This window comes from Aythya marila (genome assembly GCF_965140915.1).
Source record: "Aythya marila genome assembly, chromosome: 5".
NCBI lineage: Eukaryota > Metazoa > Chordata > Aves > Anseriformes > Anatidae > Aythya > Aythya marila.
The window spans coordinates 39,319,865-39,346,231 of record NC_139046.1 but is presented as its reverse complement, the minus strand read 5'-3'; the positions used below and the strand labels follow the sequence as shown (position 1 = coordinate 39,346,231).

Below are 26,367 nucleotides of genomic sequence, written 5' to 3'. Positions count from 1 at the left end.
ATTCTTGGAGAAATGAAAAGCTATGCACTTTCTATGCTAACTGCTACTATGACTAAAGACTTTTTGATTTGCACATTCCAGAATAAAAGGGAGGATATGCAGCCCAGATTAGAGTTATTACATGCTTTCTGACCTGGAACCAATGAAGGGGAATTTGACAAGATTTTGCAAGATCCTGAATGAATGTGTTATGCATTTCCATATTTATGACAACGGACAAACAATATGAGATACTCAAAGGGCAAAATGAAAAATAGATTTTGTTAAAGCTAGTCACCCACTCCTGTATGTCATCTATTTCCTGGCTCGTACTTGAGAGAATGCAGGCAGAGAGCAAAAAGTGTCAAGAAAAAGTAACAACAATGGCTGATGGCCAGCACCCTTTCTAGTGAGCTTCATAGCTGTAGTAACCAAACTTTTTCTTTTTTCCTTTTCAAAACAGAGTTATTTTGCATCTTTCTCACATACAGCTAATGATTTTGATTATTTTTGGTCACAATCTGGTATCCAAAGAAGAGTGTTTTTTTTTTTTTTTTTTTTTTTTCTAATCAATTATGAGTACAAATTTCATAACTTAATGAGCATTCCAAAGCAACTCCTAATATCAATATTTCAATATTATTTTTGCAAATCATGGCAATTTAAATGGAAAATACTGTGAATGTATTTCTGAAAACAGCATGCAGCAATTCCACTGGAAATACAGTAAGTGTATAGTAACTTATTGTAATTCTTAGGTCTCTATATTGTAGGAAAACTAATAGATTTAATTGTATATATAAAAAATATGTTAATGATTATTTAATCTTTTAGAGTAATTTAAGTCCTTTTAAAATAGCATGGGAATATCAAATATAGCTAATGAAGTATTAACATAAGTTTAAACACAATGTCTTTCTTGTGGGAATCACACAACACTTGACAAAGATTATCCTTCATTACAAAAAAGAGCAAGAATCATTATTTACACTCTGTGTACTGGAAAAGTGAGGCTCTCTGAAAAAGTGATTAACCAACTCTTCTAGCATAACATGTGAAGTAGCTAAACTGGGAATAGAACCTAAAGGTTCTGGCACCTAATTCTCTGTTGAAGGCACTAGGCTATGTTACATCCAGTTACACAAAACAGCACTGACATCATCAGCAGAAGTACAGTTTATCCCTTCTAGCATTTTAGAATGTCAGTCTCCATCACACTTGGTGTGTTTTTTTTATTACAACACAGCAAGTATTAGATTTAATTACTATTAATTGTAATTAGGAAATGTAAACAGGTCTGTTAAAGCAAATGAATCTGTTGCTTTTTTTTTTTTTTTTTTTTTTTTATCCCCCCTACAGTATTTCCCATTTAGCTTTGAGAAGAAATGATGGGAAATTGTGCGTCTGAGAAAAACCTGAGTATCTATGTGTTCCAGCCCTATTTTCAAGCCAGAAGTTTTAGAAATGCATCTGAGCTTTGGATACTTGCTGTGAGCTGGCAGTAAGATAACAGACAAATTTTTCATACATTTGCTTAAACCAGCCACAACTCTTTTTTAAACAAACAAAACTGAAAGCAGATGCTTAACGGATGCTCAGTATTATCAGTTAACTCCTAATTTTGGAGAAGCAGCTGAGTTTCCAGACACTTATCTGAACTCAACCTCTGAACTTCTTGAAACATGTCCAATACCTATTTCAATACCATAAATCAAGATCGTTGTCTGTGTTATTTGTATGTATCTTCACTGCACAGTTTTATACGATTTCCCTTGTAATACCACACCAAGTACCACCCACCGATTATAAAGATTCAATTGAAGTAGGTGACTGAAGGACAAACAGAGTCTGGAGCTCTCAGGACTTTGTACCTGCAAATTCTAATGAAAATGAGTATAAACTGAGGGCAAGTATAACAAAGACATCAATGGAAAACATGGAGAGACAGAACAGTGTGATTCTCCAAGCTTACTGTTGAACTCTGAAACTTTTGAGATTGATTTTTTTTTTGTCTCTTTGTTGACATTTGTCTATTTTTATAAGTGTATGCTTGTGCTATCCTATAAAGTTTCTTTCCTAGGAAAAGCCCTATACCATCCCAGTGAATCACAGAAGCTGAAAGAGCATATAGACTGGTGTACAGAAACATACTAAAAATATTTGTTTTGAATTTGAAGATTTGAATACAGGATTTTCTTTTAAATTAGGTGCATAAAAAAAAAAATCAAAATGAATCCCTACAACTTGTGAAAATGTTAGAATGAACACTGGTTCCTGGTGTTGCCATTTCTTATCCGCCTTGATGGACTAATGCCCTTTCAATGCAGTCTGGAATCTTAAAATTTGACAGAAAAAACGATATGGAACTTCAAAACAACTATATTTGAGCTGCTCTTTAAAGTTGTAGGCCCCGTTATTTATTTATAATATCAAACATGCAATAATAATATTATCTATGTGTCTGCATGTGTAGCAATTGAAACTGCACATCAGTTCTCAGAGAAGAGGCCATGAACACACTGATTTTCACTACTGATCACAACTTGTATTAAATGAGCAAATACGAATTATCAACAAATTTCAGGCACAGAGTAGAAGAGCTGCACAGAGGATATTTCCAAGTTCTGACTCTATCTTAATGTCAAGCTAAAACTCATTCAGGTAAAAGTGACTGAAATTAAGGTCTAATAGAGCCTCATTTAGCCTTCTGGAAATTATTATTTGCTATAAAAAAAGCTTGTATGAGAAGTATAGGTACTAGAGTGGCTGCTCTACAGCATCTAAAATCTACAGCAGATTTTGTTGCTTTTACTGATGTGTACTCACAGTAGATCTGAAAGTGTTCATGGCTGAACATTTACAGCCAATCAATTATATTGACAAACATAGTTGATTCTAGTGGTTTGACTTACTGACATAATGCTTACAGATGAGAAAAGAAAGAAGGAGAAAAATCCACAGAGGCCCAGTGAAAGAAAGAGGCAATGAAACAACTGAAACAGTAAATTTACTAGGCATCATCACCATGCCTAAGACAGAGGAAAAAGCCATCCAATGTTAAAAGATGAGCAAAGAAAGAAGCAGAAAATTGCTAGTACAATACATGTAGTCAGTGTTTTTGGTTTTACTTTTGTTTCAAATACTAAGGACAATTTTAAAAAGAAAACTACAAAATTAACTTTTGGTCCACTGACTGTTGAGGAAGAATCAGTAAATGCAGTGTAAGAAACTGATAGCAAGTTATCTAGAAGATCAAAATTCAAATCCCTTTCGTTCAGAATAATTACCTGCTACAGCAAACCACATGTCAGTGTAGTTAGAAAGCAAAGCAAGCATCCACATTAATACAGCAGTGACCAGGACATTGAGATACTTATGTTCTGAGTTATTTTTCTGTGTAGCCTTGATCAAATCACTTATGCTTCGTTTTCCCAGTTGCTAGCTTAACCTGTGGAACAATTTCTTGCAGAAACTAAGTACAATCAAAAACTTCACAGCGATACGTTAGAAGTAAAGGTTATATTCCTTTTACTATTAAAAAGTTAATTGAATTCCAGTAAACACCTTTCCACAGCACACATATTTTAATGAAAAAAAAAGAAGAACCCAAAGAAAGCTAAAAAATTACAAGCATCACTGAACAATTCGACTTCTTGTTTCACTTTCAAGTTCTCATTTAGTTGAAAGTAATAACGTAAAGTCCTACATGCCAACACAGGCAGTTCAATAAATGTGTGATATTCAGAGCATTGTTATAGGCAAAATATATTGTTTTTAAAAATTGATGAGTGTGTGATGGCTACATGCAACAGCACAGCCTAATTTACCACTTTAAATATTATGAGTGTCTACTGACAACTCATCTCAGAAAAAGGTAGATAAAACAACTGTCAGAAGATGAGAAGTTATTTTATCTAAAATTAAAATATGTACATGTATAGCATAAAACAATATTATAAAGTAAAAGGTAAACAAGAGAAAATAAAAAGAAAGTGGACACTTAAAGAATGTGGTTTTGTTCTTCCCAGAACACAAAAACGAAAACACTAAAAAGTGTCTGATAAATTAAATAGTTTACTAGTCCAATATTATTAATAGTGAAATAAATTTAATAGACCTCAGTGTCCCAGGACATCATGCAGGAATGTATCCTCTCTTAAAAATATATATTATTCACAGACATAAGGGTAACATTTTCTGTTACACTGATAAGGATAAATTCTAATTCTGTATGTATCTGTACAAAGATAGTAAATGTTGCGAGGACCATGTTTTTCTGTTTTACAATTATTATTTTGCAATTTCTTCAAAAACAGAACTAATCTTTTCCCAAGATCAGCTCAGTAATTTTATCAAGTCTCACTCATCATAAAGCAGGGTAGATCAGTTTTGCAAGAGAAACCAGGTACTGTGTTACTTTTATTGTTTAGAACAGTGGTGACATGCATTTGCTATTCCTTGTACTGGTTTTGGCTGGGATTTTCTTTATGGCAGCTCACATGGTGCTGTGTTTTGGATCTGTGACCCAAACAGTGTTGATAACACACCGATTTTTTAGCTACAACACTGTGACAAGCAGCATACTGGAGATCGTAAAGGTACTGCAGAAATGTACGAAGTATTATCTCAATCTTGGCAGTATAGTTAAGCTGACAGTAAAAATTTCCAGTTAAATAATTGGGAAAGGTAGCTGTCCTGCTGTGACACACAGATTTCCAATTTTTATTTTTATTTTTTACAAGTTCTGTGGCAAGAAATGTGTAGTTTTAATAGTGTCCAATAAATTTAAAATAAAATAAATATATTTATTAAGCTCTATTGGAAGGGAGAAGGGTGAAGAAGAATACTAGTTTATTCAACAGTACAACTTAACAAGGACTATTACTTTTAAAACATCCTGTTTCCACTTCACAAATTATATAAGATAACCTCATGAAATAAAGTCATTATAAAAGCACTACAAGGATCTTTATAAAATGGATTAAGCTAATTCATAAAGTATTACAACAAATTGAATGTAAATAATAGGAAGTACACATTCTGCCTGGAACAGTAGATTCAAATAGTTCACTTGACTTCTCAAACAGAAAATTGTTAAATTGTTCACAATTTCTGGGAGAAATAATAGCACCTTGGTAATATTTAATTAAGAATGAAGAATTCTTAATATAGTCATCAGAAATACTGAGATACTTTGTTTATTCTAACAGACTGTATGTACTCCCTACAAACCTGGGGAAGAAAAATCTATTCCCTTACCTCTTCCACAGCTCCAGAGACCCCAGTGCTGGCACATGCAGCACTGTTGGAAATATATAGTGTAGGAAAACAGGACAGAGCAAGACTGCTATTTTCAACATCAGCAACATGCATTTACATGTCTTGTACCTATCATCAAATTGCACCCTCAGACCTCATCTCTTTTATCTCTAGACTCTACCCTCACAGATTACTTCCTTATGTCTGTTTCTGTCTCACTCAAGGCAAAAATCTTAAATCAAAATTAGTCAGCTAATAGGCCCACACCATTGATACAAAACAGCATCACTTCATGCATATACATGTACCTTCTCTCACAGGGTACTATTCATTCTAGTCTTTTATCGACTTTAAGATTTATATTCTATCTGAAAAATTTGGTCTGTGATAAGTATCTTTTTCATTTTACCTACAAATAATGATAAAGAACAAAAGCACAAAATAATCAGTAAGAAATTTGTGAGATAAGAGAAAACAATCATCTTCGACAAGTGAATTCCAAGATCCCTGTATCCATTACTTTTAACACATATATTTATTGTATTAGGAACATAATCCATAACATATAGTATGAAATTTTAGAGGCAACAGGTACTTAATGCAGCATACATTATGTATAGAACACCTTGTAAAACACTATGCTATTTACCAATATTTTTCTTCAAATGTGCTTACCTTTTTGGAAGAATTCTTCTAATTTCTCCTTGAAGGGCTGGAGATGCTCTTCTGAAGACTCTCTGCAAACTAACTTCATCTGCTTTTCAGAGGCTATAAAAAGAATTTGAAAGACATTAGATGTTAAAAAGAAGTAGATGTCAACCCTGCAGAAGCCTACATCCAAATTAGTCATCTACGCATACTGTAGAGTGAATTAAAATAAATAGTCACATTATAATACAAAATACTGAATAGTCTAGTATACCAATTAGAAAACTCTGTGTGTATTTAAAGAGTGGAATTTGTCTTTAGTAATGACTTGTTTGTCTTAATACTCCAGCTCTGAGCTGAGACTTGCTGCTATCACAGCTTTCCACACACACAAATTCTAGACAATATTTAAAGACCAAAACTTTGTTCTGTGGTGAGTGGAGCATGCCTTCTATCTGGACTGATTTTAATCCATCAGTACCAGGCATGTGTACTCAAGCATTTTTCTAACACAGATGCAGAAATTTAGCTTTACTTAAGTATTCAAATTAAAGGCCATGACATGAAATAGTGGAAGTCTATAAGAAGAAAGTTAACTTACATAACTTATAATCTGTTTACTATTTAGTCTGTTACTTTAAGACCTGATGCCATGTCAATTTATAAAATCTCCAGGTTATTTGCCTAGGCATATTTGCCTAGGTATTTAACATTACCTAGAACTTCTGTTAAACTTTCAATATTCTAGTGTTCCACATTAAAGATGAAATTAGACTTTTGGAAACCAAAACGCAATTACCTTCCATTTAGCAACTGACTTTATGAAATACTATAAGATTTTTTTTTTCCACAACTCTTAATTCCTATGCAGCTAAATTTAGATAGAAATTTATTTTGGAGTTAAACCTGATAGTTAAAGTTTGGCTGCATGAAACATTTTCACACCATATTGCTGCCACCACTATATAATTCAACTTATTCCAGCAAAAATTAATACAAAACTGTGGAAACAGAAACTGAGAATTTTAAATTAACGTGCAATGGAAGGTTGAAAACACATGCATACGTTTTATTGTACATCTGAAATTGTGTTGCTTACTGTTATTGCCTATGGTAGTTTTGGGCCACCAGGACTTACAGTTTGTAGAATTAGAAGGAGTTTTCTATATCTATTCAAGCAAACAGTAAAACTTCAGAGTAAGACAGGGACATTGGAATTCAATATAAAAAAAAAAAAAAATCTAGCAAAATAACTGAGATGTTACTTCAATTTCCAGCTGAAATTTTACACAAAGCAGCAGCTACAGGTCTGTGACTAATTTTCATCATGCTTAAAAAAATCCACAAAAAGTATATAAGGTAATATTGAGAAATTATTCTAAAGCAATATAAAATGACAAAAGGGTAAAAGTATTAATACACATTATATTGTTGCATTTGATAGAGTGACTACAGAATGCACATGATTAATATAATCACCTAAGGCTGATGATTGCATTAATGACTGCAAGCCAGTCATTATTTTATAATAACCTTATACAAATACATTTGTAAAAATCTACAGAGAAACAGATACGAATATATATATAATAATAAGCTTGTAACTACAGTAGCATCAAAACATACCCTAACATACTCTAGAAAGGTGTTTTTGCAAACTTAGTGCTACTGATGTATTATCTTGAGTATTCTAGCCTCCTAGATGCGTCCTACAAGCATTAACAACACAAGATTATTAGAACAGTTAATTGGATATGTCCCATGGAAATAAGGGACCAAGATTAGGACCAATTGTTTCTAAATTAATTAAAAAGAACACACATGTAAAACCCCTTCAATAAAAAATATATATTTTTTAAATAAAGACAACTAATATTAACTACATTCAGATGAAAAGAGCTAAAGAAAAATACTGAAAAGTAGAAATGCCAGTGTAGAGAGAAGAAGCTGATTTGGGTGGTGAATTCTTTAGCAGAATCTTAACATCTTTAACAAGAGGATCAACATTTGGAGTGAGGAGAGAGAATGAGTAAAAGGAAAGAAGTATCCGAGAAGATCAAACGGGACACATAACATAGAACAAGTCAGTCCTCAGCACTGATTAAAACTCTAACTTTGAGATCAGACAAAATGAGATGAAATGCCAGTTAGCATTGCTTAAGTCATCTTAAGGCAATGAAACTGAAAGAGACAAAAGAAGTCAAGTAAACGCTGGAAGACTCTAAGAAATTACATTATTGGAAAGCCTGAAAAAAAATAATAAATAAACAACAACAACAACAACAACAAAAACCTTAAATGAGCCTCTGATGAAGATATTTACTTAGACAAAAACTACCTATCTGGAACAAAAATCTACCTGTCTAATTCCCAAAGTTCTTTAGATAACTGTAAGAATAGACTGAAGCGCCTTAAGAAAGTTTTAGATTTGAGCTAAGGCAATCAAGGACAATGGTGATGAGGTGAAAATCACAGGAGCAATGTCTTTGCCCTGTACTGCTTAATCCTCCTTTAATTGACTGAGTTTAGGTTACACTTCACTCAAAGACATATAGTTCTGTTCTATAAAGGAAAATAAAAATATTTTTCTGGGCAACTGAAGGTTGACTAGGTCTGTTTAAACTCAACTGCACTTAAATATTTGAATAAAACTTTAATTTATTTACTTGCTAAAGCTGAAAATAAGACAGAGCATAGATATGGAGTAAGTGGCTGAAGGCAATATTAACTTCAGCCTGAACTGCAGTCTTAAAAATTATGTATTCCTGCTGAAATGTCTCCATTCTATTTCAGCATCCCCTTCAATAATCAAGTGTCCAATGCAGAATAATGATTCTTTCTCCAAAATTTATAAGAAAGTGATGTCTAGGACTACCAACAAGGTGTATCTTCCAGGCTGCTGAACGTTGGAACTTCATTAAACTTGCCCAGGATACAGAATAGAGATGGAATACAGATATGGAAAAGAATAGTAAAAGTGTGTTCAAAGGAATTACAAATCAGATACAAGTAAAGACACTCAGAAAATGAAGATGATTTTCATGATCAGGTTAAATCAAGGATTTTGAATAAAATGGCAGTTGTATTCTATATAAAGTTAGCTGACCAACCCTATGACATGCCTCAGTTCCACACAACGTGAAGGTTTCTGGTACCTACCACTTACTGAACTTCATGTTATTAAGCTCAATGATACTTTCCTAACGTTTATTCACAAGTTTACTTAAAATATACTAATATTTAAAAAAAAAAATCTACCAACTCAAACAAAACATTATATAAAGAAATTAAAACTGAACAGTTCTGCTCCATTCCTTGCTCTGATTTAAAATGAAAATTATTTTAGCAAGGTTTTTTACTGGAATGATTCTGAAGTCAGGATCCTAATTAAACATTCATTCTTTGACATACATTCTGAGAATTTTCTTTCTGAGAAAAAAAAATATCTGAAATTTTGAGGAATCTGAAGTAATTCTGAGGAATCTGATAGCTAACATATCATACCACATATCCTCTCTCACCACCTTATTCCAAATTAATCATTTGAGGAACTAAACAACCTGCTTCAGCATTAATGAGCTCAAGCAGATGCAAATTCTCCATTACTTTACTAAACCTTTGGGTCATTTTTTTGGTATGCATTATATGTTAGTCAAATTAAATGTAATATACTACTTTGAAAATTGTTTATTTCTAAATGAGCTATTGCAAAAAAAAAAAAAAAAAAAAAAAAAAAGAAAAAAAAGAAAATATGAGTGTGTAACAGTATTTGAAAGCCCTTACAAATTTTTGGACGTACATCATGCTTCACCCACTGCAAATCTTGGCCATAGAAATGGAAACCATTAGCAAAACATTAGAACAAAGCTGGAAACTGCTGATTATCAGTTTGCCACTGTCTTCAGATTTAATGCAGTATTTGGCTCAAAAAGTTCTTTAAAAATCCCCAATATAAGTGAAAATATTTACAAAATAGAATGTCTCTCACTTAATGCCTATTGGGCAATAGTCTTTTAAAACTCCACAGACACTTGTAAATCTGTCAAAAGAATCACTGCCCATAAACAAACTTTCATGTAAAGAGCATTTCAGTGTCAATCAGACTGGATTTGGAATTTTTTAAGCATCATTTTTAAAGTAAACGCAAAACCAGAAATAGTTTAATGTTGATAACAGTAAATTACTAACTATTTACTCACCAGAACCCACCAGTAGCATTTACAGGAATCATCCTGACAGTGCAACCATGTATCAACACCATGAATTTCTATAAACCTGTCACTGACACTATCCCCCATGAGTTATGCTATTGTGAAAGTTGCTAACAACCCCCACTTCTCTGGTCTGTTCACAGCCTGGCAGCTTATACTGCCAACCTTGCTTTTTTTTTTTTTTTTTTTTTTTCTTGTTCCAATGCAGCTTATCTTTGACAGAAAGGTTGCTATTTGATAATTCATTTTTAGAACCCTTTCCTTTCCTGTTCCAAAGGAGATTTGAAACCATACCTGTATGACTTTTTAAAGTGCAGGAATCCCACTCTTTGGGCCTATATACCCAAACTTCAGCAAGATGTTTGTAAATATAAATTAATTCATTTTCCTCATTATTTATTTTATATGGTGCAGCTTTATTACATTTTCTTACTTGCAAACAGCATTCCAAGCTAAATATAACATTACAGGAGATACATGTTTAACTTCTGAATGCTGTTGCAGCATTTGATTATATTCTTCTGCTATTAAATGTGTCTTTAGACACATATTTACAGCAGGTATGCACATACAAGCATTAGCCTAATTACAGTCCATTATACCTATACCATTTGCAACTCTTGTCCTTATTTATAGTCCTGCAAGTTAATGTTCAATTTCATATAGAATTTTAAACAAGTGTGGAGACAGGAAGAGATGTATCATGATTCCTTCTGAGTGCAGTCCAAAACATTTGACAACTTTTAACTGCAAGTAGTTATACTGCTTTTGAGTTATTTTCCAGAATAATTTCAGAGACAGCATTTTACTTGCAGCTTTGGACTTCCATTGATAATCAGTCATTGATATCAGCGATGGCAACACACAGAAGGTTCAAGCACTAACACCCTAGCCAGAGCCAGGCTGACTAATACAGAAGCCCTTGAATCAAACAGAGAGAGAAATGCCATGAAGAGGGGGTGAGGTTTACTGAGAGAAAGGTAGCGGAGACAAAAGCAGAAGAGGAACAAATCATGGTGGTTCTCTGTATTCTCAAGCCTGTTTTTTATTGTCTGAAATAAAGATCAACAATGTGATGCAAAAGAAGTATTAGTACACAAAAGTAAATGCACCATAGTTACAGTTCTGTGCAAAGTTATTTTCAGCGAACTTAGAACAAGAATGTTTATATGCACAGTTGTTTTCTTCACTCATTAATAACTGTTTTCTTAAAAAGCTATTTCACAGGATAAAGCCAGTATGTAAAACTTTAAACAGTCTGATCCTTTTCTGTTTGAAATACACTTTCCTTTTGTGATGCACAAAACCAAGTATCTATTTAGGTGCTTAAGGCAATAGCTCTCATGTCTAAATGAGACAGTAGCAGTTTTAAGTGATAAATCCTAAGGTGGGGAAAGTGAAATAATTGAATTAGCATCTTGGAAAACAGTCTGTAAAGTTCATCTGTTCTACTGGACATTTAATAGAATACTAGATTTGTAAATCTTGACAGTTCTCACAAGCTTTATCAGGTATTCTGGCTTTGTTTTTCAGATTTAAGATTTGTTAGATTTTTTTTCTGTTTAAGATTAAAATATTTTGAACTTTTACAGTGTATGGAGATATGCAGGGAAACTGTCAGACCTATATTAATTGCAACTAACCTAAAGGAAATTTTATTTCATTTTTTTTCTCCTTGTTTTGACAAAGCACATCAACATTTTATATATATCATTTTAAATCTGTTCTGTTAAGATTGTTTCCTAAAAATACATTTAACAAAATGAACAAAGATTGCTTTTAAAACTAAATATTTTTCACACCATAGCAACATGTCTAAGACTCTGGTTAATGTATTCTCTCTGAAATGGTAGTTTACATTTAGCGCACCCTTCAGCAGAAAAGCATATTGCATCGGACAGAACTGCACACACAAATGAATATAATGACTAAAGCCTCATAATTTTTCAGTCAAGGCTCTGTAAGATTCTTTAAGTGATTCCAGCACACACTATTAGTAGAAAGTTTTGGTTTAATGTCAAGATCCAAACATACAGACCTCTGCACATCATGTCAGGAGTGTAGAAATGTACGCGAGCAGAACCCGCTGAGAAATCGGAACATTTCACTTCTGTCTGCACAGTACAAAAAATGAATATCTGAAATGGAAGCATCTTGTCGGGCTAATTTAAAGCAAGATGAGATTTTTAAGAAGCAATAATATTTTTAATTGATGAGCTAAACTTTTTCCAGTGAGAGAAAAAAGGACCTTCCAAACACACAAACACATTACTACTTGGAGTGTTGGACACATAGAAGAGAATTGCCAGGCAATGACTGAAACAGTATGTTCATAAGCTGAAACTGCAGAACCAGAAGTGATCTCTTCTTTCTCGCTGTACTGCTGGATATCTGATTTTTTTTTTTTTCTGTGCAAAACAGATCATAAAGTTCCACCTAATTAATTCTTCTATCAAGCGTTTGGTTTTGGTTCAGTTAGAGTATGCTGCTTGGTTGATTTTAAAATCACTATGTAAATTCATACTTCTTTAGGTGCTAATTACCATAACTATTACTAATTTCTATCCCACTGTCTGAATTAATGTACTTTCAGTTTTTGATCACTGGTAGCAGATGCATAACCCACTGCCTCAAATCTAGCAGAGATCTGCCTCTCATACTCTCTCAGACAGGAAAAGCTGATGAGATCCATTAATATGAAGTCATTGTTCCTTCCAGCTCTCCAGACTGCATCATTCATTATCCATCATACATTGATAGGGACAACATTCCTACTCCCAGATGTATAATACCTGCTTCCAGATGTATACTACACGGTTACGCAACCAATGCTTAACACACACATGCATATAAAACAGTACACAGAAAAGAAAGGTGCATAGAAAATCTTTACTTTGGTATTTCCAAAATTTGTTTGAGAATCTTAACATTTGCAGAATAATTTTAAATAAGAAATTTCCTAGGACTCTTTAGCCAAGGAAAAAAAGAAAAATAAAATAAAATAAAATAAAAATAAACAGCATGCCATTGTTTAACAGGTAGAAAGCTTTTTCCCTAGCCTTTATGAACATGTGCAGATATCTGCTTTTATGCAATAAAATCTTCTAAAATGTAATTTGTTTGCCCCTCTACTATACTTCTGAATCTTATTGAAACCCTCACATACTATTCTATGATTATCATAAACTAGAAAATCTAATGGAATTTTAAGAAATGCTCCACTTAGTAAAATTTCTAGTTAATCTATTCGCATATGAACATTACCAGTGGAACACTGTCAAAATGTTAGTTTTATTGTACAATAGAATCCAGTGCACATATACAAAATGTGTTTTTTAATGCCTGTGTTGTACCTTTGCCAAATGAAAACAAACTGAAATGTATCTCAGCCTGCTGAGGCACAAGACTACTCAAAAAGAGGTCGGAAAAATCTAAGAAGAAAAAGACTCATTTTACCAACTAATAATTGAAAACAAAATAATTGTCCTTGCATAAAGCTGTCCTTTTCTCTTTTTCCCTACATCATTTTGTACTGCCTCTGAATATATCATGTAAATCTTGGACAGAGCAAAAAAATAGTGATACTCATCAGGTACATAACAACATGCTCCATTTATGTTGACACCTAAAGAGCATTGCACATCACAGGCACCTATTTGGTTCCTCATGCTCCACCACCCAGTTCAAATTTGCGTATGCTTTCAAAATTTTAAGTTTAATTTTAAAATTAGAAAGTATGATTAATATTTAAGAAAAATGATAAAGTTACTGGTTCCTCGAAAATATCATTCAACTTCTCTGCTGACTCTGGGAAAATTTTTCCAGAAAATGTGTGTGACAGACTTCTAAATCACACTGTTAGAGTGACTTAAAGCATTCCATTTAATTAGACTAAGGCTTCAATCTGCTGAACATATTTTTGAAAATATGTTTGATACTTTTTTGAATTTTGACCTGTAACAAATAAACAATCATCTGCTGGTTCAACAAATTATTTAGAAAGTTAACATTCAAGCTGATATTGTAATTTTCATGATGTGATTCAGTAACCTTTGTCAATAAAACAAAGCAAACAATAGACAAAATCTCTCAATGTTGTAATCGTTGTACTGATAATTATTTTATTATGATTATACTAAAACTCTATTCTATAAAATAATTTTTCCTCTGGCCTATAGCATTATGTATGAACTAATTGTATAATTCTATCTGAACAAACAGTAACACATTCAATTAATTTCTCCATTTCTGCTTATATAAAAATCCAAAAAAAGCTGAAAATTTCTCAATTCATTAACTGAAAACATCAATTACTTTCTAGATCAAAATTGGTTTATTATTCATTAATAGACATAACACAAAAACTTGTAACTTATTTTGAGGATTCCAATGGTAATAAACACATGTATATTTTATTTCAACTCCTTGTAAATAATGTCGATTAAACTTATTTTTTCCTATTGGTAAATATATTCCATCATAATTCTTGATAAGAACAAATGTTTTCAGGATTTTCAGTCAGGAAAATCAGAGTGCTTTAGTCTTAAATGAGCATGGACTAATTATTTTTTTATTTTTGCAGCTTCCTTCTTTGCTCTCTGTATAGCAACAGTGGATGCGAGAATTGAGAACAAGTGACATTTCAATTTCCACCTATTTCTCATTTCTAAATTCTGTTCCATCACTGTCTTTTGTAACACATTTCCGCTTTACAATGTCATATACAGAGCTTCCTGAGGAATGTACTGAATGAGGATAATGTAGATGCAACAGTGTAATATTATCTCTGGTCTAAGCCTTGCTAAGAGACAGGGTTAATTAGCTATGATGTTGTTACTGGTATGGCAACCTAATACTATAACAATATATACTATACTACAACCTAGTACAACCTATACTAATCATATCCAGTGAAATGGATGTTTCTCTGCAATAAGGCCACAGAAGCTGTGGAGACAGAGAATTGGTCTCTAGTCAAAAGACAAGTATGGTTTGAAATTATGTATTATTATTCAGCTATTACATGAAATACAGGAAAAGGTGAAAAAGGGACTAATTCTCATACTAAAAAAAAATTGTAAGCATCTTTAAGGGCTGATTTATTGCCACAGCAAAGAGCGATAGCAACCTGAAACACGGAATGGGACTAGTCTACAGAATGTGTGTGATTATTTTGTTGAAGACTGATTTTAATTTGACCATCTTCTAAATATGTGACCTTCTAAAGCAATCTTCCAAAGAAGATGTGTAAAATACTAAGTACTGAGCACTTTAAATACATTAATGAGGACTTCTTCATCACCACCGTATCTGTAAGAAAAAAGCAGAGCAATCCCTTTCTGGTTCTTCCTTCTCTGTCTGAACAAGTAAACAGCAAGAAAGGGATGCTATAGGAACCAGAATAGTGAAACTTAATAGAGGAAAGTAAGGACACAGGAAACATGAGTTTTGATATGGAACATGATCAGTGCAATTAAAAAGTGAATTTTGTACTGAGTATCCTGTGCAACATCTTGTGTAGAATTTAGAAATTACTTGGCTAAGGAAGGCCATATTGTGCTTGTTTGCCTCTTTATTTAGAGACTCCATGTACTATATGACATTAGGATAAAAAACATGTATATTGTCCTGCCATCTGAGAATGAAAATAAAATTAAGTACTTGAAGAAGAAGCAGAGGTAGCCTGGTGTGTTCAGATATCTAATGAATATAGAGAAGAGGGAGACAGACTTTTCATGTACATCTAAAGAAAAAGGAAAAAGAGTCACAAGTTGCAATGTAGGAAATTCTGACAAGAGATAAGGAAAAAAAAAAATCATGACATTTACTCAACACTGGAAGAGGTGCCCAGAGAGGAGTTGGAATCTCCATCCTTAGACTCGGAACTGAGCCTAGGGCTCAATAGGCCCTATGGAACTGGATCTAAATGTGAAGTGAGTCCTGCTCTAAGATTTTGGATCAGATGACCTCCAGAGGTATTTCCAACTTAAATTTCTTTACAAGATGTTTGTAATGCTTCTGTATGAAAAACAATATGAAAATGGCCAATGTAACATCGTAATTTCTCCATTTTTCATGCATAGTTTATTATCTTACCTTTTAATTTTTCTAAAAGGATTATACAATTTTAAAAGGTGTGGTTGTCATAAACTGAAGTTTTTATGTAGGTGCATTACTTAAAAGCAAGCAAGTTGTATCTTTTGGAAGATACAGATCTGTGAACAACTAGGTTAAGAGGTCCCCAGCTCCAGACCATGTCTCCTGGAGTACTGAAATCCAACTGATTATTAAAAGGTAGCTGATCCATGAAGTCTTGTATCTATTTTAGATGAAGTTATTTCTTTTCAGTCATATATGTGCGTATTTATAAATATCTACATATATATTCATATACTCTCTTAAGTTAGTAACAAATTAAAAAATATACAGCATTGAAAAAACGTTAGTGTGAAAATGGCAGATAGAATCTGTACTGGCAGCCATGAAAGAAAGTAAAAGCCAAAGTTCACAAAAAGAAAAAGTTCAAAAAAAAAACATGGATATTCAATGAGATCAGAATGTCAAAATGTTATAGGAAATTTAATTTATCATGAGCAATAAGAATGGAGTATTCAGCATGGAACTACTTTGGTTTCCATTTTTAACAATTCAGTAGATACCTTTGCTCTTTCAGCTGTTATAGTCAATAATACTAAAAAGTTATAATGAACATTACAGTAAATGATACAAGGAATCTAATATTGCTTTTGAGTGTGCATGGTGTAGCATTTTAAGATTTTTTGAACTGTATTGCATGGAAGAGCAATGAATATGACAGATGGAAACAATCTCCAATGCAATTAATTTGAATAATTAAGGTAGTTCAGCTTTGGAGGTAGATGAATAAAGGGTTCATGGTAAAACATATAGAAGTCTATTATACTTTGGTGAAGAGGTTTGTTTTCTAAAAATCTTCATATGACTAAGTATTTCAAATATTCCATGCTTCTTCCAGAACAATACCTATCAAGTGGCACTGTCCAGACCAGAAAGGAAATACTTGGTCATACAGAAAGAAAAAGTGGTAATTGTTGCTCTAGACAAGGAATAATATATATATTATGATCTTAAATACTGATGCAAATCAAAAGCTTTGTTTTCATAAACATAAAGATGAACTGGAAAGCTAATACCTGTTAAATGTGTAAGTGTACCTGCTTATACCATTCTATGCAATACTTGGAAATCCTGGAAATGCAATGACTATTCTGACCTGGAGTGAAATTCTAAGCTTACAGAAAACATATTTTTTTTTCTATGACTTTAAAGCAGAACCAGATTTCATTCTGTAACTGCCATCTCACTATTTAAAATCAAATGCTTTTGCACTTCTTTCCACTTAAAAACATATATTAAATGTGCATTTTTTAATCATGCTTTTTAACCTAAAAATGCTTATGACTGCGAAGTTTGTTCTGGAATGTGTGTTAAAAACCTACTGGACTAAGGTTCTCAAAAAAGAGATGTTCAAATTTTTGAGCCAAACTTTAGTTGACACTGTCCCTTTAAAGTCTAATCTGAAGGACTTCAAAATAGTAAATTGCATGGAACCCAATCTGTTTATCTGAAATGGATGAAAGGGTTTGTGCTCCATCTAGATCTGAACGCTTGGTTCCACAGTGTCTAGGTATTTCAAGCCCAAAGTTCAGACCTTTAAGACGAGTGCCTCTCTCATGAATTCAGTCTTTCCCATGTTAATATCCATCATTAAAAGGTGAATGAATGCCCTGACTAACTAGGAAAAATACTTTTAAATACTAAATTATAACTGTTATGAAGAGTTTCTATAAAAATCACGACTTCAAACACAATAGGTGATGCTTATCCTGCTTTTACTCATCATGTACAAATCTCTGAAAAAAAACCTAAGTCACTAATAGACACATTCATTTGTTCCCACACGGCACATAAGAAAACCTCTCTTTCATTTATTACCTTTGTCTCATCCCACTTTCATGGTAATCTGTTTAAGACTACCTTAGCCAACCAAAGTGTGAAATAAATCCAATGTACCCTGTAACATAGGCAGCTCCAGTTAATATTGTTCAAATTATTTACATCTGAAGGGCCGCGCCTGTCTGGATAGCTGGGCCCGACGCTTCTCTGGACTTGGTTTCTGCTACTCACATCTGTTTCAGCTTTAGACTTTCACTGGTATTCTGCCAGCAGCCACAACTTTTTAATGGCTACAATAAACTACAGAGACTCATCAAATCTTTGTTGAACGTGTTAAAATTATAACCTCTTCAATTAAAATTTTGATTTAAAAATAAACTACAGCATTATCTGAAGAGAAAAAAATTGAAAGGGAATGTTTGAAAGAGATACAACATTTTTATATGAGTGACTGCTTCTTTGTTTAAATGTAGGAAAAATTATTCACAGGAATGCTTGTTAGAATCCTGCTGCATATTTCTGAGTGATAAAATACCAACATCTGAAAACATTTCCACAACCTTTTTTGTTTCAAATCCTTGCTGTCATTAACTTTATATGTTAATTGCTTTGGATGGGTTTCAAATACATCTTTACAAAGAAAAATGGTGAAAACAACCTCAACATAAAAATTTTTCTCTGAATATCTAAGAAAACACATTGAAAGAGAAATCAGCGATTACAGGAAAGCTGCAGTTTTAATTTTATAAGTTAGTTGAAGTGCTTATCCTACTTTCTGTCTCTCTCTTTGTAATGTAGAATAAATACGATGTGAATGTCACAGCCTCAATGCAGATCCTGCAAGACTAAGATGCATTACAGCAGGACTACATGCTGAAAAAGTACAAGATCAAACACAGATCATGTTTCTGCACAAACTAGCCCAAAAGAGGGCAGGCCAAGGGTTTTACAGGGCCAAGCGATGAGAGGAGATAGAGCACTCACTTCTGCCCGGGTCGAACAAACAATAACTGATACCTTCCTACCACTGTTAACCTTTGAAACTATCCTAAAGATATTAGTGACCTAATTTAACCATTTCTAACTGTAACAATAAATTATTTCTAACAGTTTTCATTGCTTCACATTGAAAAATCAGCTTGTTCAACTCTGATTCAAAAAATACTCTTGCATTTTGATGCAGATGTGTTACCTAAATGTAAATGGAGATTTTTATGAGTTTTTATGCAGATTCTGTCCCCAGTGTAATTGCTTCAGTAAAAATAGCAACTTTGCCTTAGCAAAAATGACAGGCTTGAAATATTCAGTCATCATTCACTGGATTTATTTTTAAGAGTCATATGAAGCACAAAATAAAAATGAAACTGCTTGTAACAGTTAGGGAGCAACCCTTCCGACTTCATATCCACTCAATACCTTGATTGATAGATGAGCTGGGTTTCTGAACCCCTCTTTATAATAAACATTTTTAAATGTTTATTTTATGTCCCAGGATTAAAATATTTTGAACTGGAGCTTTCCATTTCCCTTTGCTGTGCCTTGGCAAGCTGTGTTTTATTTCTACATTAATAGTATTAAACTCTCTCTTGAAGCTGTTAAATTGTTGTTACATGAGTACTGAAGGAAGTATTTATGTTATGGAACTAGCAGGTTATCTACAGTTAAACATACAGTTGTGAAGAAGCCAGAGAAAAATTCACACATTTCTTTAGGGGTCTTTCACTTGTAAAAGGGAATTATAGAAAATTATTTTTCAGTACCTTTACTTTCATTTTTATTAAGTCATGAGTTTGAAATATTTTTTTCTATTTTATGGGGGTAGTTTGTGCCACAGTGTAAAAACTTCAAGTGAATCAACACTATAAACCTAATTAGCAATAAGCAAACCTCATAAAGGTCACATTTTAAATGGCACTTAGTTGTTAGCAGAACAAATTTCAAAGTTCCCAGTTACCTTCTAGGTCTCTCTTCAGTTTCCTTAAGTCTTTTATTAGGTCTTCAAACTTAACTTGGGAGGCCTGGAAAAAATCCTGTGGTTCTGGTAAAGGAAAAATACTCTTGTCTGTTCCTGCTTCCTAAACAAACAAACAAACAAACAGGCCACTATGAAAATTAAATGCATTCAGAGTGAAATAAATTACTTTTTTGAAATGGCATCTATAAAACACTATTAAACAAACAAACAAACAAACAAACAAATTTTAAATATTTCTTGCTAAAAGAGGATATATATATAATTTTAGATGAAATCCTGACCAGTCTGAGTATTGAATCTTCCTTTTAGATGCTGTAATGCAAACTGTGCTCAATTTGAACTATGAAGCAACAATAAGCTCACAACATTTTAGGTCATTTTATATCAACAGAAATTTAGATAGCAGATTAGAAGTTTCTTAAAATCAGAATGTCTGTTTCAATGGAGCAAGTGATCTTATGCCAAATGTTTGTGGCTTCACTCTTTCCCAATGCAATACATATATACACACTTCATATGGATAAATTGAAAACAATATTTATATATTGCCTGGGGTATTTTATACAGAGAAAAATATATAGTTGAAGGTCTCTGCAGTTCAATAAATAAGTTTAATATCTGTATGGAACTCCAAAGCATACACTTCATTTTTAGCACAATAAAAAAAAAAAAATAATCAGAACTAAAGAAAATCCACCAGCTTTAGGAGATTCTAAGCAGGGGAAATTTAACAAGTACAGTGTATAAACAGTATTACAATGACATTATTCTGCCTAATGGTATACTAGTGAGTTTAAACTAATATCTGCACACAGATTTCAGACTGAAATACAGGAAAGCTCATGGGTTGGAGAACTAACAATTTTGTAAACAGTGAACAAATAATTTCATTATTAGAAAGATATGAACACTCAGGGAAAGAAAAAAGTACAGTGGAAAAAATTTAAATTGTCTCCACTTCCTCCGAGGAGAAGATAAGCTGTTTTGTTTTTACAGAATTCCCTGAATGAAAACTCTATAGCAGGAACTTTACAGGAACAATAAAAAAATAAATAAAATTACAGACTAGACAAAATTGCTTTTGTAATGAGATTTTTTTTTTTTTACAAGACAGGCACTTAGGGTAAAGTAACTTTATTTTCCTGCTTCAGGAAAAAACAAACAAATAAACAAACGAAATCAACAGTCCTATTTGTACAGATCTACATATCTGCTAGTTTTCTGTCTTTTCTATAGATCAGCCTCAGGAGCTGTTCCACAATGTCCTGACGTCCAGACCTTCCAGTGCTAGAGATGTCTTCAGTTACTTTAGTCTTACTCCTTGAAAAAATACCTATGACAACTAACTCTTCAATTCAACATGCGTATGTAAGAATTAAAACAAACAAACAAACAAACAAACAAAAAAAAACACAAAAAAAGGAACAACAACAAAAAAAAACTTTCAATAATAAAAATAAAATCATTAAAAAAAAAGAAATAATGTTTATATTCAACTGGGGATAAGGCCAGGAAAAATCATTCTGGTCAATTGGCCAGAATTGACCAGAATTCAAATATCAAACGGAGACATCATCTTAATTTCAAAAATAAGAAATTAAATACTTAAAATCAATCAATAGTGACATTTTCATTTGAAGAAAACAGTTCAAATTTTCCACTCCAAAACTTTGGACACATCAAAAAGCCCCATAAACACAAGTAAGTCAAATCAGCAGCCATGCCTCTTCCCACATTCCTTATCTAATTTCACCTCCATTAACTGAGTCACCTATTCTAAAATGTCAACCTGTCATTGTATTCCATCACGAGAGACAAACATTGCTTTTGTCTTGCATTATTATCACAATGAAAAAAAAATTTGCTATGTTATAGTAACCAGGTATAGGAAGAAGCGACTAGAGGGATAACCTGTCCAGCCTGCAAGAGTCACAGACTCTCTTTGCTGTGTTCCAGAGTTAATGTAAGATTTTCCAAAGCCCTATCACAGAACCTACAGCAAATTGCAGACTTACTGAGGTCCACAGCTACTGTGGTCAAATGGAAAAGGAAAAAAAAAAAAAAAAAAAAAAAAAGGGCAAATGCAAATCCTTTTACAAAATCTTAAAGAAATCACTTTTAGAGAGGTGTATGGCAAATAAATCTTTTACCTTATCACAATGGCGCAGGTAATATATGACAACATAATCCACAAGATTAATACGATTATCCTAGGGAAAAACAGTAATATATAATTAAAAATGGATTATGGATACATACAAACATTAAATAAGTAAGTGAAAAATTACTGTATTTTAAAAATGTATTATTTAGTTTTATTGCTGTGAGAAAAAGAATTCAAAATATCATTATTCCTAACATTGCTGACAAAAAAATTATAGAACAATCACAGGTTTGATTATGCTACCACTGGACCTAGACATTCTAAATAGCAGGTACAGAAAACATCCAGTGGGAGAAGCTGCCACTGTACATTTTTTTCATAATACAAGGCGTTCATGTATTATATTAACTATATCATTAATAATATTATTAGAATAATTTTATATCATATATACACTATAATAATATTATTATGTAATTCTTGAATACAATATTAACTAAAAAAATATAGTTAAATATCTTATATATTAAAGTTAGCTGAAATTCTTGACTTGACCAGTCTCAAGTCACCTACAATGAAGATCTGGAAGGGGCAAATGCAATTTTCGTATTTTCCACGAAATACAAAACCAGACAGCATGTACCTAACAAGTATATTTAATCTCCTTTTTGTTTAAAAACATTAATTTTAATGCTGTCTTTGTGGAAACATCATTTCCGTTGGTCCTGCATACAATGAATATATACAACGTTTTATTTTATTGTATGTCATTGGTTCAGCATAGGACATGAACTAAAGGAAAAGGAGAAAACTTTGACTTACACATTACAAGGTACTATTCAACAACAGAAAAGAATTAGAATATAGGGAATTATATCTGGGATCTTTGGGTGTTTTGCTGTGGTTTTGTTTGTTTGTTTTTAATATATGTATGTTTTTATACCCTATATTGACAAGTATTGGTACAAATGTATGTGAATGCCTGAATTCCTGTACACAGCTGCCTCACCTATATTACAGCCTGCAGCACATAATATTTTATTAATATCAAACACCAGCAAAATTCTTAACTAAGCAAGTGATTGCTATCATGTAGTCAAAACCACTCTGCTTACATAACCATTTCAGAATACAACGCTGGCAGGTTGTGTGACGAAAAAGAATTGAGGTGGCTTACGATTGTTTGATTACTCTTCTAAAGTTAAATATGCCTGTTCTATTTTTTATATATTTAGCTATCAAACCTATGACTTTTGTTTAAATGGTATTTCCATTTTTATGAAAAAACACAGAGATATTGAGGTGGTGAGCTATGATTTTTTTATTTTATTTTATTCATGTTTTTGTAATGAGTAGCTTTCTAGGCTCATCCCTGTGACAACAAATAACCATTACATGAAATAAAAGACATTCAACGTTGACACTTTACCTTAGCTCCTGGAATTTAGCTTACCTAGAAATCATATTGTTTGCTGTCAATATCCAGAAAGTGAACAACAGGACACAGGACACCTTAGTATTCAAATATGCAAGACCCTCCATTCTTCTTCCTCACAAAAACACTCTCCAGTTATCTCTAAGTTTCTATATCTGCCTATAGCAGCTGGCCCCTTTGATATCTTTAATGCATTTTGGAGACTATTTTTTCCTACTTCTTACAGCAATATAAACTAATATATATTTATTTTGGCTACCAGAAAACTGGAAGTACTGTAATTTTTTAGCTTGTTTTGCTGAAGAACGAGTCTTATGCAATTATACTGTACATCTGTCACTCCTTTTCATAACTCATAATTTTGCATTGTGTTGACTAAATCCAGCCAAATTGGAAAGTCCCGGAGAAGATTAACTTCTTACAAGTTAATAGTTAGATAGAAAGAGATAAAATTAGTACTTCAACTGAGAAAAGCCAGGCAGAGCTCAGTTGTTTTATGTTTTTCCTCATGGCAGCTAGCTGACCAATGAACACCTGAATACTGGGAAGCTGGGCCTTGATTTAGTTTAGCTGCAGCCTGTATTGTGTCTTATCCATGGAGTAGAACTGGAAAAAAGTGGTCATATGGGACGGCTGAACTATTGCAGTGAAGAGGAAAGTAAGAGTTAGGAGACAAAAGACACAAATCCTTTGGAAAATCTTTCATTAAATTCAGTGTCTCACAGAAAAAATTGTTAAATCTTGGCTTTATTCTTTGTTAGTGGTGGCACTCACAAATAAAATAAAAAGCTCCCTAGACATTCTGTTTATCTGACATTGCTTGTCTCCCAAACTGAAAACATTCCTATTTACATACAGCTTAACTGGGGAAAAAAACAACTGTATTTTCCTTACAATTTAGAACAGCACTTCAATTAGGAAAAGAGGAAGCATGTGAGAAAACAGTTTTTCTCTACCTCCAAATCTTTACCAACATTGGTAGAAAATACCTCCTACTCTTTGCTAGTTCCGCTATCCTTATGGCGCCTAGGTATGCTTTGGCAGAGAAGCATTTTTGAGTGCTGTTTCCATTGTCTGCATTATCTAGCACCTCAACCTCTACCCTGCTGAAATAAGGATCAAGGTAACCTCATCTCAAAAGGCATGCACAGTGTGTCTGAGCCTTATTTTGTTCCTAGAATGACTAATCAAAAATGGGCTACTGGTAAATTATTTTTGACAAAAATAATTTACTGCCATCTATGAGCATTTGCTTGTTTATGCCATTCAGAATTCATGCCCTTTATCTGCTTAACTGCCAATTCAAAAAAAGAAGACTGACAGTATCTTGCTGGATCTGACACACTTCTTTGAAGAGGATTAAAATCCTGTAATTTATATATTTAAATCCTTTATGTCTAATTCTTTAGTGTACATTCTATGTTGCATTTTTTTTTAAACATGACCTTTAAAGCCTTTTTACTCACATACAGCTACAGTTAAAAGAAAGTATGGGTATATTTACTGGAGAAGACTTCAGTGGTCTGTGATCTCTCATGGCTCTCTACCTACTGTAATTTAGTAAAACTAGTAAAACAGACACACCAAAGTTCTCACAAGAGAAAATTATTTTAGTGGTAGTGAATAGGAGAAATAGGAGATTATGAAGACAAGTGTATGAGTAGAAGAAAGAGGTAAAAAGTGTGGAGGAAAAAGAAGAAAATAGTACAAAGTGCCTCACTCTTTCAAGCAAAGAAATGAGAAAAGATTAAGTTTGGACAAATGATGGAACAGAAAGATACCAGAAAATAAATCTTTAATTAAATAGAGTACTTACTCTGCTTTTGACATCCTTTAGTTTGGGAAGTATTTCCAAACCAAATCCATCAGCTTGACCTCGAGTCCTATTCCCACCATTCATGTAATTTCCAAAAGCCAGAATCAAACCTAAAATTTCCTTTACACTTGTCATGTTCAGCAAAGCCTGGAAAATAGATATTAGTACGAAACATACATTGGCACAAAAAATCTAATTGCTCGTACAACAAAGTTTTTTAGATTTTATTTTTGCTAAAGGAAGTTTTTCTTCTCATGTGCCTCTACAGGGAAAGGAAGCTAAAACTGGTACAGGAATAAAACATTTAAAAGCAGAATTTATTAGACTATAGCTGCCTAAGATACTATCTTTAACTTAATCCACATGAGGTAAATTATATAGCATTATATACTATGTAGATGACAGAAAGATTAATGGAAGAAGTTTTACAGCAGGATATTACTAAATATCCTCAGTAGCCTTTAAAAATCTCACAGACAAAGTGTTTTTTTCATGAGTTTACATAATGCACAGTCAAATGGAGACGTGTTATTTTTGCTGCCACTGGGTTACACTCAGAAAGTCATTATTCAGTCTGCTTCCCATTGGCCCTGGTGCTCTGAAAATTCACATTTCAAAATCTATATATACTTAGTGTAGATATATCAGGGTTAAGGACAAAATTATTATGCCTCAAAAGAAAAAAGAAATCTAGTAACAAAGTGGAGAAATAATAAATTATTTTAATTTCTATATAAAGATACTTATCAATCAAGCTTCTGAGGCCATGAGCCTAACTCTTAACTATGTAGCTTTAAACACATTGAAAAAATCAATTGTCATATGAGGTCCTCTTTAATAAACTAAAGGTAATGACTCTTCCCCTATCTCATACAAGTTCTTTGTGTCCACTTTGGAAAGGCAATACTAAGTAATTATTTTTCTCAGAATACGCGAAGAATATCCAAAGGAATAGAGCATGGGTAATTTGTGGCAGCAAAGCTGTTCAAAAGATAAAACATAACA

The 26,367-nt window shown here is 32.8% G+C and overlaps 1 protein-coding gene across 1 annotated transcript in view; it reads right to left on the bottom strand.

Annotated features, from left to right (window-relative positions):
• The window catches only part of LOC309878616 (formin-like), a gene marked incomplete at its 5' end in the record, with an annotated part of 183,966 nt that overhangs the window by 38,110 nt on the left and 119,489 nt on the right, over positions 1-26,367 (bottom strand). The window contains 4 exons of the mRNA XM_082761365.1: positions 5,914-6,006; positions 19,987-20,107; positions 22,158-22,217; positions 25,363-25,509. Coding sequence (XP_082617491.1) covers positions 5,914-6,006; positions 19,987-20,107; positions 22,158-22,217; positions 25,363-25,509 — 421 coding nt within the window. The remainder of the gene's footprint in view (positions 1-5,913; positions 6,007-19,986; positions 20,108-22,157; positions 22,218-25,362; positions 25,510-26,367) is intronic.